The sequence below is a fragment of the Dasypus novemcinctus genome, chromosome 1, assembly GCF_030445035.2.
Source record: "Dasypus novemcinctus isolate mDasNov1 chromosome 1, mDasNov1.1.hap2, whole genome shotgun sequence".
Classification (NCBI taxonomy): domain Eukaryota; kingdom Metazoa; phylum Chordata; class Mammalia; order Cingulata; family Dasypodidae; genus Dasypus; species Dasypus novemcinctus.
Genome location: NC_080673.1, coordinates 206,507,362 through 206,521,103, shown reverse-complemented (window position 1 = coordinate 206,521,103; position 13,742 = coordinate 206,507,362). Strand labels below are relative to the sequence as shown.

At 48.5% G+C, this 13,742-nt stretch overlaps 1 protein-coding gene across 10 annotated transcripts in view; it reads left to right on the top strand.

Moving 5' to 3' along the window:
* ADD1 (adducin 1) overlaps positions 1–13,742 on the top strand; it is a 101,159-nt gene that overhangs the window by 79,097 nt on the left and 8,320 nt on the right. For 4 of the 10 annotated variants that reach the window (XM_023585367.2, XM_004481031.5, XM_004481035.5 and 1 more), the window contains 7 exons: positions 665–808; positions 936–1,034; positions 1,692–1,868; positions 6,845–7,189; positions 9,746–9,847; positions 10,503–10,592; positions 11,308–11,400. In XM_023585367.2, coding sequence (XP_023441135.2) covers positions 665–808; positions 936–1,034; positions 1,692–1,868; positions 6,845–7,189; positions 9,746–9,847; positions 10,503–10,592; positions 11,308–11,400 — 1,050 coding nt within the window. The remainder of the gene's footprint in view (positions 1–664; positions 809–935; positions 1,035–1,691; positions 1,869–6,844; positions 7,190–9,745; positions 9,848–10,502; positions 10,593–11,307; positions 11,401–13,742) is intronic. The other 6 variants (XM_004481032.5, XM_058301366.2, XM_004481036.5 and 3 more) reach the window with 3 other exon arrangements.

Below are 13,742 nucleotides of genomic sequence, written 5' to 3'. Positions count from 1 at the left end.
TGTGTCAGTAGCACCCAGAATCTGTGTCTCATTTTGTTACATCATCTTGCTGTGTCAGCTCTCTGTGTGTGTGGCGCCATTCCTGGGCAGGCTACACTTTTTTTGCACTGGGCAGCTCTCCTTATGGGGTCCACTCCTCGCATGCCTGCGTGGCACGGCACTCCTTGCGTGCATCAGCACTGTGTGTGGGCCAGCTCATCACACAGGTCAGGAAGGCCCTGGGTTTGAAGCCTGGACCTCCCATGTGGTAGGCAGACGCCCTATCCGTTGGACCAAATCCGCTTACCCAGAGACTCTTTTGATGTGTCCTGAGTAACTGGAGTGGAGCCCATTATCCACATCCGCTCCTTCCATTAGAGCTGTGGCTCATCTTCTCGTTAGAGCTCAGCTAGCAGAGTCTCTAATTAATGTGACAGAAAACCAAGAAGAGGTAGATCTTCTCTTGAGGCTCTCCCAATTTAGTGGAAGCTTTGATTTTTAAGTGTAGGCTGGTAGTGAGCCACAGGAGTCCAGTTTTCTTAATTTAATGGTTTCATTTATTTTCAAGAGGAGAACAAAATAAAATTCTCCCCTTTTTAATTTCTTCAAGGAAAGTGTTTATGATTTAATCAATCTGTGGATAAATCATGTTTTGCCTTCACTTATGTGACCACTTGGCTTCTAGGTCTCTGCAATGAAATGTGGCCTCTTGCCGATCTCACCAGAGGCACTTTCCCTGGGAGAAGTGGCTTATCATGACTATCATGGCATCCTGGTTGATGAGGAAGAAAAAGTTTTGATTCAGAAAAACTTGGGGCCTAAAAGCAAGGTCAGTAGGCATCTAATCTAGCATTTAAATTATAGAGAGGAGAGGAAAAAAGTGAATATTGACCTTCTCATTTGCCATACATCCAACCTTCAACACCCCTCCCCCCAATCCCAATGTCTCGTCCCAGGTACTTATTCTCCGAAATCATGGACTCGTATCCGTGGGTGAGACCGTTGAGGAGGCTTTCTATTACATCCATAACCTTGTGGTGGCCTGTGAGATCCAGGTAGGTGGGGGCTACTCCATCCAGTTTGATGTTGTTCACATTTCTGGGGCTCACATAAATTTTCGATACTTATCTTGTGGAAATGAGTCTGTCCATAATCTGTTTGCCAGAGATGAGCTCATGGATTTGGAAATTGACCAGGACAAATGCCATTTCACTGTCAAAAGACTGCCAGGCTTTCCATTTCTAATTTTTAGTTTTTCTAGTCTTTAAGTCCCTATCATGTGCAGAGTCCCTGCTGTGTGCCAGGCTCTGTCTCACTGGTCCCTCATGGCACACCAGGTGCAGGGAGGTAGTGACTGGCCCACCGCCTCACAGCTCGGGGCCACTTCAGTGGCTCCTCACTCCACGTCAGTGCTCTTTTGTCGTTCCCCTGACTTAGGTCTGTGGGTCAGTGAAGTCTCTTGTCTGTCCTTCCTGTGTTCTTGGAAAGTTCTTTGTTTTCTCATACCTGCCTCTGAGTGCCCAGTCTTTCAGTTAAGCTAAAGAAAAGCTTTTGAAGATAACCTTTTACTAGCCTAGCCATCCTATGATTTGAATTCTTACTCGCTGCTAATCTGGTTTCTGTTGAAGCCCACTTCTGTCTAGTGTCTCCTGGTCACCTGATAATCCTGGTCCTAGTAAGGCACTTATGCCATTTTGTTTGTTTTGGAAAAGGTTCGCACTCTGGCCAGTGCGGGAGGGCCAGACAACTTAGTCCTGCTGGATCCCTGCAAGTACAAAGCCAAGTCCCGTGTCCCAGAGTCCCCGGCAGGGGAGGGAACTGGATCGCCTCCCAAGTGGCAGATTGGGGAGCAGGAGTTTGAAGCCCTCATGCGGATGCTTGATAATCTGGTAAGAATATTGCCACCACTTGAGGACAAGTTTTTAGAACTTTTGTTGTAAAAACACCAGTGTTGGTGTCATGAAGTTGCTATCTTCATGCCATGTCTGAATGTACTCACCCTCAAAACCCGTGAAGAAGCACCCGTCTTCTTTAACTTCTAAGTTAAGACACAGTAAAATACAGAGGTGGTGAGTCTTTTATTTATTTATTTTTCTTTCTGGTTTATGAAGATATCTCATGTTAGGCCTTTGTAGAGACAAGAGGCCAGAGCATGCTTTACTCTGCATTAGCCTGCTGGATAACTAACCGCTAGGTAGCATAAGTAACTTCTGATAGAATGATCTCGTTACCCACCATCTTACAAGCCAGCTATGGAGGGAGGTGTTTTGAGATGTCAGTCAAATATTTTCTTTTGTTGCCCTCTTAACAGTGATTTCTGGTTTTGGGGGGCCTGATTCTTACTGCATTCCACAGATATTTGCTGTGTCTGCTCCACGGGAGGCACTGGTTTTTATTGCAAGTACACAAAGCCTGACAAAGCACACAAAACTCGGTTCCTAGGGCTTTCAGCCTCATGGGAAGGATAAGACTGTACATGGGTGAAGAAAATACAAGGCCTAATGTGGTCTGTTTGATGGGGTTTCAGTGCAAAGGTGGGGGGAACCTTTATGGAGAAGGTGGTGCAGGAACATGACCTCTGATAGCAGGTGGAATCCCGGCAGGCTGGGTTGAGTGAAGGAGGGCACCCCTGGCCACGGCAGCAGCCTGCCCAGGAGGCACAGCAGGACTAGTTGGCCGGGCCCTCGGCTGCAGGGTGTACCTTTCAGGCCTGTCCCTCATGGAATTCACCACTGCCCTGTTGGAACACTCACCTTGGGGTCTAAGGCATGAAATTGTATTATAAGAGAAACTGCTTTATAATGAGGCCCTTTTCATACTTTAGTGTCAAAAGCTCTGAGATGGGGTAAAAGAAAACCCACCTTAGTACCTGTAGTTGTTACATAGTAGAGGTGTGAGGGGCTGTCATGCTAGTTTGGGCAAGAACAGCTTTAAGAAGGACCAATGTTCTTGTGCATTGACACGGTTGGGTGCTCTGGAGAACAGAGCTGGGACCAGAGGAGCCCATTCAGCGAACCACAAGAAAGAAGATCCTGAGGGTCAGACTAGCCCCTGGTGAGATGGATGACCTCAGGAAGTGAGAGTTTGTAACTTCTGGAGATTTTTGAACAAAAAGAATTCATGGGTCCGATTGAGAGTGTGCTGAGTATGCTCAGGGCTTTTCTAATTGAACTTCTTTATACTTGGGAGAGGGTTGGCTGCTAGAAAGAACTGGGAGTTATCTGCCTGGAGGTGAGAGGTAGCCATGGAGTAGATGCCATCAGTGAGAGAGGAAGGAACAGGGAAATAAAGTCGTGGATTAATGTGTAAGTTCACTTGCTCAGTGAAGATTTGCTGCATTAATTGAATGTCTGCTACCGAGAGCCCAGCCAAGAATAAGACCCCTCAGGGAGTCCATTACCTTATGAGGGAGATGGACAGATAAATCCAGGACATGGCCGAGTGGATCGGGACATGTACCCTTGTGGCAGGTGCGATGAGAGTGGCAGGGGCTAAGTCGTGGTATGGGCACGCCTGTGACCATCACAGCCAGGATCAGAGTTTGGTTCAGGTCAGCAAAAAGAGGGAAGATGAAGCAGTTGGCGAGTGGGGCAGAGCAGGGCAGAGCGGGGCAGAGCAGGGCAGAGCGGGTCAGAGCGGGGCAGAGCAGCTTCAGCAGGGTCAGTGCTGGAGAAGGGCTGAGGGTGGGGCCGCGGTTCCTGGAGGGGTGATGAGGGGCCCAGCCTTGCAGCCTTTTCCTTCCTCTTGACTCTTGACATTTTCCTACTCCTCTATCTAAAATTGAGGAAAAAAAGAAAGGAGATCAATTGAGAATGCCAGCCTGTGCACTTTGTGTGCATTAGTACATTCGGGAAGGTAGAAAGAAAGAAATCAAAATCAGGCAGTATCTGGTTTGAAGAGGAGGAAGATAAAGGATGAAAGATTAGTAAGTGAAACCTTTATTACCACGAGACAGTCTCATTCAGGATCCCTAATGTGCACAGACTATTACCACTATTTTTAATTTTACAGGCCCTGCCATTTAGAAGAAATAAAATGGACAGCCAATCACTGGTCGTAGTCATGTTTTTGGGTTTTTTTTCCCCTACAGTTTAGAAGAAGTGTAGACTTTATTCAGTGAACAATGGGGAGACGTTAAAAATTTTCACATGAAGTTCAGGAGAGGGTCTGGGGTCCTGGAGTTAGTCTTTAGACAGATTTGGAAGGTATCTCTAGTTAATCTGTTAAGAGAGTGTTATTTATATTCCAAATAAACCCTTCTCAAAAAAAAAAAAATCTATGAGAATAATTAAAAGATCACTGAAGAAAGGAGCCAAGCTTCATACATTTTTTTATTTGATTTTTTAAAAAGATTTGTTTTTATTTATTCCTCTCCCCTACTCCCTCCCTCCCCCCCCCCCCCTCGCCCCATTGTCTGCTGTGTGTCCATTTGCTATGTGTTCTTCCGTGTCCACTTGCATTCTTGTCAGCGGCAACGGGAATCTTTGTCTCTTTGTTGTGTCATCTTGTGTCAGCTCTCCATGTGTGTGGTGCCACTCCTGGGTGGATTGGACTTTCTTTCGCCCTGGGTGGCTCTCTTTACAGGGCCCACTCCTTGCGCATGGGGCTCCCCTACGTGGGGACACCCCTGTGGGCACTCCTTCTGCGCATCAGCACTGCTCATGGGCCAGCTCCACATGGGTCAAGGAGGCCCGGGGTTTGAACCGCCGACCTCCCATGTGGTAGGTGGATGCCTTATCCATTGGGCAAGTCCGCTTCCCCATGCATATATATATTTATTTTTTTATTTTTTATTTATTTCTCTCCCCTCCCTCCCTAGTTGTCTGTTCTCTGTGTCCACTCACTGTGTATTCTTCTGTGACCGCTTCTATCCTTACAGCGGCACCGGGACTCTGTGTTTCTTTTTGTTGTGTCATTTTGCTGCGTCAGCTCTCCATGTGTGTGGCGCCATTCCTGGGCAGGCTGCACTTTCTTTCACGCTGGGCGACTCTCCTTAAGGGGCGCACTCCTTGCGTGTGGGGCTCCCATGTGGTAGACGGACGCCCTATCCATTGGGCAAGTCCACTTCCCCACATATATTTTTGATGTGTGACTTCGGTGGTCTGGAGGAATGAGGATCATGCCAGACCATAGCTCTGCTCTGCCTGTGGGAGAAGTTTATTCATTTTGCTAGTTCTTCATTAGAACTGTACGTCTCTCAAAATGATCTCCACACCATACTTTTCAACCAAAGTGTACAATCACTGGCTTTTAGTATTCATCACCAAAATCAATTTGAGAACATTTTCATTATTCAGAAAAGAAAAACTCCATACCTCTTAGTAGTCCCCTCTCAGTCCCTCTCTCCTTCCCTAGCTCTACATAACTACTAATCTAATTCTGTCTCTATAGATTTATTTTTTATTTACATTTATACAAATGGAGTCATTCCATATGAAGTACTGTGTCTGATTTCTTTCCCTTAGCATTTTTTTAATTACTAATTTTTTTTTAAATTACAGAAGTTGTGGGTTTACAGAAAAGTCATGTAAAAAATACAGCATTCCCAATATACCCCACTATTGTTGACACTTTGCATTGTTGTGGTACCTTCATTACAACTGATGAAAGACTATTAAAATACTACTGTTAACTATAGTCCATTGTTTGCTTTAGGTATATTTTTCTCAATACCACTCTATTGACACCTTGTAATAGTGACATCCTTTTGTTATATCAGCTCCCTGTATTGTATGCTAATTATTGAGTAGGGTAGAAAATAGAATCAAGAGTCTCAAATAGAAATTTTTATTTTAATTTATACAGTTAGAAGAAATGCCATTTTAAAATATCAAAACACAATTTCAGGTTCTCAATAAAAGAAACTAGTCCATACCTGACTTCAAATCATGTGGTAGCTCTAAGGTCTGAGTGTTTCCTCTAACTTTGGTTTGACAGCATTTAAAATGGAAGGATAAATAAAAAATATACACTCTCTCACCATAAAATGGTGTTTGTGGAGTCCTCCATTATGGAGAGTATTCATAGCCCTGGCTTTCCAACCAAGAGGAGGAAACGTGACTTAAGAACTGTGTTTAAAAACAAACAAAAAAACTGTTTTTTTGCATCTTCTTCTTACAGCTGAGTCATTAGCTTTTACTGTTCTTCAACAAGGCATGCCCACATATGACAGAATTGCAGTGCATACGTTTACCTGTGTTTCTGAGGATAGTTACGTCAGGGGGGAATCTCTGTTAGGGATCGTTATCACCCTTTCTTTCCTGCGTTGGAAAGGAACAAGCCTAACAGAGGTGGGCTCCCAGAGACCCAGCCTAAGGGAGGAGGGGCCAGTGAGAGGAGGGCGGGGTTCCTGGGGAGCCTCTGCGAGTGGCCCGAGCCCTGTGCAGTCCTTCGGGTCGTCATGCCCTGAAGGTGCTCTGAGAGTGCCCTGGTCCAAGTGGGAGTCTGTTGGTGAGCTTCGCAGACCTCTGCGGTGCCCCCCATAGCTTTGTGGGCTGCTTACACAGTCACCGCGCTGCGGCTCCAGACCGCTGGGCCAGGGCTGGCGAGCGTCCTGCGTGCCGGCATGCCTCGGGCTCCTCACGGCACACGGTCGGATGCGAGCGTGCCACAGCCCGTCTGCTCTGCTCCTGCCCGACCTCCAGCTTGTCTCCAGTTTGGGACTCTTAAGCATAGCTGTGACCATCCTAGCACCTGTCCTTGGGTGACCCTATGTGCTTGGTGGGTGCATGCCTAGCAGTGGAATTGCTGGGTCCTAGCGCACACCTGTGCTCGGCGTTCGTGGCGAGTGCCGCACAGTTTTGGGAGAGAGGGCCTGTTTTGAGTTCGGAAGTATTAACTGTCTTTCCCTTTCTTTGGACTCCAGGGTTACAGAACTGGCTACCCTTATCGATACCCTGCTCTGAGAGAGAAATCGAAAAAGTACAGCGATGTGGAGGTTCCTGCTAGTGTCACTGGCTACTCCTTTGCTAGTGACGGTGACTCGGGCACTTGCTCCCCTCTCAGACACAGTTTTCAGAAGCAGCAGCGAGAGAAGACAAAGTGGCTGAGCTCTGGCCGGGGCGGCGACGCCTCTGAGGAAGGGCAGGACGGAAGCAGTCCCAAGGCGAAGACTAAGGTGTGGACGGACATTGCACACGATCACGTGAAACCCTTGCTGCAGTCTCTCTCGTCCGGTGTCTGCGTGCCAAGCTGTATTACCAACTGCTTGGTCTGTGCCTACCTTACTGTTCATAGTTAGACGATGTAGAGCACGTTGGGCAGCTGGGGCTTCGGAGGCTTTGGGAGCACAGCCCTCTAACGCCCACTGGCAGCAAACCTCTCTTCTTCCTCTTCTCTTAGTCTGAGCCCAAATCCACCTTATGCCTTAGCTAAAATGTAATACTTTCTGCTTGAAACTGCTTAAGATATAATCTGCCTCTTCAGGAATTCCTAACTTGGTACCTACATAGCAAAAATACTAAAAACCCACTTGCATTAACCTAACAATAGGAGTACCCATTAATTCGAATGGTTTTTGAGGACTCTTAATATTTGATGCATGAAAAGGTAGTTCAGCCACAAACCTGTTACTGAGTGTAAACTCCAGTGATTTCATTAAGTCACTGAAATCTTTTCTTTCAAGCCTTTAGTGTTTTCTTAAGCAGTTTCCCTTAGTGGCTTACTTGTGTGCTCTCAGCTGACCCTCCGTCCTCTATCGTGAGCTTCACTTCCCTGCTTCCCATCCCAAAGCCTCCGAACGTCCACGCCAGCTGCCTCCTGCATGGACTGTTGCATGTGAGTAGATGGCCATAAGCGGCGAGTCCTCCCCTCCTGCTGCTGGGGCGGCATGGCCCGAGAGCAGCTCAGGCGGCAGTGGCCCCGGCGGCAGATGCTGCAGGAGGTCCTTGTTTCAGGGTTAACGCTGCTCAGTTACTGTTTGTCCCAAAGATATTCTCATGGAATGGTGCACATCACTGGCGCCAAAGTCCTCTGAGGATCGGCCCTCGCTCCTCATGCGACCCAGCCTTTGACATCCCACCCGGCTCCTGCATTAAAATGTAGGGAGGTCAGCCCCCCGTGAGCCCAAGAAAGTGGTCTTCTGGGCAGAGACTGAGCAAGGGGCAGACTCCTGGGCCTGGCTGCTTCTATGGGAGTTTGGTGGAAATGAGGTGAGAGGTTCCTGAGGCAGTGGGCACTGAAGAAAGAACGGGGCTTTCTGCCACCCTTATTCAAAATAACAGCTCCTTTGCTTTATAGATCAAATTTTTTAAAAAGTCCATCTTGCCTGGGTGACCCTGGTGTTCTCCTGATGCACAGTGCTGGTGAGAGCCCATGTGCCCCCCAGCAGCTGTGGCTCGTGAGTCTCGAGGCCGTGGCTGAGTGTTTCTCCCTCCCTCCTTCTCTCTTTCTCCCCACTCCCTTTTTTTTTGTTCACTTGTTTATTTTACTTGAAAGGGAGCGAGACTTAAAAAAAAAGATGAGTACAACTTGCACTGATGCTATAAATACATAATGCTGAATCGCTGTGATGAATTTTTACAAAGGGCATATGCAGCAGCAGCTTTGAGTTTTACTTACTGTTAGCTTGAAAAAAAACCTACATCTCTCTAGACATTTTAGTCAACGTACGCATTGAAGGAGCACCTTGTTCAGCATTGACCTTTGTTTTCTGTTGTTCTGGAGTAATATAAATCCTGTGCAGTATTTCCAGGTTGGTATATTAAGTTATAATAATTGTTCTTAATTTTTCCAACGTGTTCAAGCTTCTCAGGTGGTTGTTTTAATGTTTTGACTAAAAATTATTTTTAATAAAAAGCTGGAGTTATTTTTATCTGAGAAGATAATCGTCAGTGAGTATCTCCCAGCTCCACGTCCATTCCATGTTTTCCTTCACGGCGGCTAAGCATTTTACGGTCGTGCTGCTTTACAGTCTCATGGTCTATGGCTTATTGACTCTTGAAAATACTCTGAAAGGCATAACATTTGCTTCTGAGATGGGCTTGTTTTAAGGTGCAGTGCCTATTCATGCTTAAGAATTACAATTTGATTAAAAGTCTCATATTTGATTGGAGAACCAAAAAAACCATCCAGGTGCCCTGAGGGGCACACGTATGCTGATGATGTGCACTGACATCGGAAACGGCCTCTGGGTACAAACTCAAGAAACGCTTTGCGTTTGTCTGGGATATTTTTGTAACACTTAAAATTATTAAGTTATATAAAATATTCGACATCACCAAGCTCTTCTACAGATAGCTGCTGTCTGAACAGTCATGCAGTAATTTTCTTGGGCGGAAGTAGTTGTGCCTGCAGTGCTTTCTGAACCGACAGTTCTCGTCAATGCAGAACGCTGGTGATGCCCCCATGCTTCCCAGTGCGGAACCTCTCCGTCCACCTGGGTGGCACATCACATGCTTCCCACGACCTGTCATCTCATGCTTTGAGTTTGCTTTGCTGCTGGATAACTCAGAGCAGTGACCCCACGGCCTCCGCCAGAGGTCTGCCCCTGGAATTCCATGGCATCGCTCTGTCATCAGCCTGCCTGTGCCTTAGGTTCCAGCGAGGCCTTCTGACCATCACTGCTCTGACTTTTGCCATGGGTGGGTTTTACGTGGACACTTCTGTTGCGCCCGTCTCGACTGCTGCGGTGACACGGGGGCCGCTCATTGGTTCAGTCGTCACTCTGTGCTGTTCAGTGCATGACCGGATATGATACAAACTGGATGGTAGGATGTTGCTGGTTGTGGCCACAGTCCTGACTTGCCACCTATTCTTGATATTACAGTGGACTAAAGAGGAGGGACCTAGAACTTCCACCTCTGCCGTCCCTAATCTGTTTGTCCCATTGAACACCAACCCGAAGGAGGTCCAGGAAATGAGGAACAAGGTGTGTACTGCTGGCGCCGCTCAGCGGGAACGGGGGTGCAGGGAGGCAGCTGCGCAGTTTGCACAGGAGCCGGCTCTAGCAGAGCACTTCTGTGGACCCCCCGTGGCACCTGCAGAGGTCCCTGTGCACTGCTCCTGCCATTCCGCTGACGGTGTTGGTGGGAGCAGTGGATGTTTTTGGAACTGGAAGCTGTGAAGTCTCTTCTAGGAAGGACCGACAGCTCCTGCCTTTCAGGGTTCGTTCACAGGGCGGTAAGCAGCACTGGGCATGGAAGAATCTGAGATCTTTAAAGAAGTCCACTTGCAGTGCCTGCTTTGCCCATCTGTGTTCTCAGGTCACTATGCAATGGGCATGTGGGAGAATTCTCCCCAGATAAAGGGGCTACAGTGAAGTCTGTGCCCTGCCCCAGCAGCTGGAAGTGGGGGACAGTTAGGGATAATTGGTTACTTCCCAGCAGCCCCACTGCATTACTCAGCTTGTTGGACCTCACCCAGGAGGCACGGCTGTCTGTCCATCTGCTGTACCGTGAGGTGGGGAGGAGTGGAAGTGCATGCTCCTGCCTGGCTCTCAGGCTCCAGTGCTGCAAGCAGTTGTGGCCTGCACTGCTGGCTTCTCTGTGCTGCTCATATGTATTTCTCCTTCTTCCCATCCTCAGATCCGAGAGCAGAACTTACAGGACATTAAAACGGCTGGCCCTCAGTCCCAGGTTTTGTGTGGTGTAGTGATGGACAGGAGCCTCGTCCAGGTGAGCGCTCAGACGGTGCGTGACATTAGTGGGTGGTGGCTCTAATGACCATCTGCCACAAAGCTCTTCTTAAGTTGGGAGCGATTGACTACGAGGTACGTATTCTAGACAACCAGTCACCTCTATTAAAAGTGTTTGTGGTAAGAAGTAACCTAGACTTTTCTTTTAGCTCTAGCCAAAACCCAAGCATGTCTGGGGCCTTGTGTGTCCTCTGGTCCCCACTTCTTGTAATGCATGTGGCGTGAGAGGGACAAGCGCCCACTCTGGGCCCAGATGTCACCTTGTTTCTGCAGTGTGCTGTGTATATGCGAGGGAGGGTGGGTCCCATGGCCTCTTGCTCTTGTACTCATTGCCTGCCTCAAACAAAGTGCTCCTTGGGAAAGAGTGGTTTCAGAAGGGCAGCTGCGAATGTGCTCCACATTTACACGCATAGCTACAAAGTGACTGGCACAGGGAAGAAGTCTTAGAAGTCTCTATGAAGACAAACTCCTATGCAGACTAATGCTTTAAAACACGACGCTGCAGGAGTCAGTGATTTTTGTTGCATTTCTTTGCAGTCGGACTAGCCACCGCCTCTGCCCGGGTTCTGTGTTGGTTTGCACGCGCCCCCGTCATCCTGGCCTCTGCCTCTGTGGACTGTTTCTGCTGCATGCTCTTGGGTGGTAGTTCAAAGACTGGGCCTGGTTTGCTCTGATGACTCAGTTTGCTGTTGCAGGATGCGCCCCTCTCTGACTGTACGGAAACTATCGAAGGGCTCGAGCTTACAGAGCAGACCTTTAGTCCCGCTAGAGCTCTCTCTTTTAGAAAGGTACTCACTGCCCTGCCTTAACCACCTCTCGGTGTGTGCTGCTGCTCTCCCTGCCCTGCCCTGCCCTGCCCTGGCCTGGCCCCCTCTTCAGGCATCGTCTTAGTTACTGAAGTACTTCAGTGCATCTCTAAGTTACTCTTGAGATTGTATAGAAGGTTCTGTTCTGCCTTAACTGTTCTAGCTAAAACAATTGGCATGAGGTTATTTTTATGATTTTCAGCATTTTGTGTTGTTGCTGAGAAATAGCCACTCTTAAGTATGGGGCCCGTTTCTGCAGGTCTGCATGCGATTTGGTTAGTGCATGTTTTGAGTTTTCACCATTTGCCTTGTAGAAGATGCCGGTGGCTGATAGGCTCATCTCAGGACCCTGCTGGCTGGGGCAGCGCTCCGTCCAGCTGCTGACCCAGAAATGCCGGGACTGTGATCACCTGCTGTCGCATAGTTGAAGTCACTTCAGAAGAGGGGGAAACAGAACAGGACGGTCGTTGTCAGCCCTTGTTGAGAAAACCTGTGTGATTTTACCTTTAAGAGAAATCCTTAGAAAAAGGTGCAGCGGCAGGAAGGAACACTAAGAAAACCAAGTCTTTGGAAACCCGGCCTTGTGATTTCTCTGTGTAAAAGCGTACACCTGAAGGTGGCAGGAGTGTGAAGTCATCTGCCCTGACTGGCCTAGGAAGGAGGAGACCTTCCCTCTCATCTGCCCTGGGTCTTTACGCATCCGCCCCAACCCGGGGATGGCTGGAGGGGTGCTGGCTCTTGTGCCGACATGGTGCCGAGGGCAGCAGGGGCTGGCGCTGCTTCGTGAGAGTCCTGGTTGTGGTGTTTCATACCCTTTGTTCACAGAAAATTCCCAGGGACTCTTTCTTTCAAGTGATAACATCTCCAATGAGATGCAAGTGTCAGTTTTGCAATTATATCAACTGCCATGAAGACGCGGATTTGCACCAAAGTTTGTTTCCCGTCTGAAATCCCCTCTCATAACATTATTTTGCATATTTATATATTTATTCCCAGTGTTTTCTTGTTTCCTGTCCTTAGAGTTTACTTCATGCTACCATTCTTGGAGGACCTTCTCAGAGCAGACATACCCCTTCCCTGTCAGTTTCGCACGTTTCAGCGCTTTGGGCTGTGGGCTTTGGCTCACTAGCTGGTTAATCTCGCTTTCTTTCTCTCAGGTAGGCGCCAGTGTGTGGATGCACGACCCCAGGTGGTTTTCCGTGTGGAGCCCACCAGTGGGCGCTGCCTCTAGCTTTCAGGGCCAGAGCAGGCCTGTAGCTAGAGCCACTGCTTTGCAGTCTCCGCCACATTTTGCAGTCAGTGGTTTTTTTTTTGCACCTTGTCAGGACTCTGGAAAGCAACTTGGTTAGATGTGGTAAAGGGTATTTTTTTGCTTGGTTCATTGTCCAAGGCTTTCTTTGTTGGGAGGTTTTTGCTCGGCACCAGCAGTGTTGAGCCTTGGCGTGTGTCATGGTCACAGTGGTGTTTCGTGACGTAGAAATGTAATTGCTGACCCCTGTTAGAGATGCTGTTTTAAACGGAACGCCCCACCCTGGACATGAAATTCTTCCAGTTTTTGCTTTCTGCACCTCTCTCTGATGTTCACGTTTGCACCTTTAATTCCTGTTCCCACCCTGACCAGGCATATTTCCTTTTTATGGCTGGAATGTGGCTTGACTTGACTAGTGTTCTTTACTGGGGTGGTTTTTCCGCTTTCTCTGGGGATGGCCGCGAAGTGTAGCTTGTCTTGCTCCTTCGGGAGAGCGGCCTTGGCGCTGGAGGTGATGTTCTCCTTGCCCGAGTGGGGAGGACCATGCTTGTTACATGTGCTAAGTAGGTGCTCTTCCCACCAGGGCGATGCACACGGACACCTGAAAGGACTGGCCTTGGATGCCCGTTTCTCCCTCATGGTGTTGCTGCTCTCGCAGTGCGGGGTGTATTCTCATGGGAAGCACCCCGTTTTCCTGATGGGGGTAACGAGTCATCAGCCACATCCAGGTACCCTATTTCAAAACAGGATCAGCAGCCCCGTCTTAGCTCTCTCTTACGTCCAGCTCTGTATCCACCACGTGGCTTCCTTTTGGACGTCACTGCTGTGGATTGTCATTAGGTGCTAGAGTTGAAGGTTGGTGCCGTCTAGCGCAGTGTGCAGCTTCCACATCGAGGCTGGCCCTGCTGCTCTGTGGTGTCCGCTGCAGCCCTCCCTGCGGCAGGGTAGAGACGCACAGGGCCAGGAGCTGCCTGGGGGCCTCCTCAGAGACGAGGTGCTGAGCACCTGTGCGTGTGTGGTCCTGCTGAGAGTGTGACGTCATGCTCTGGCCACTCTGATATCAGTTCTCAGTTGG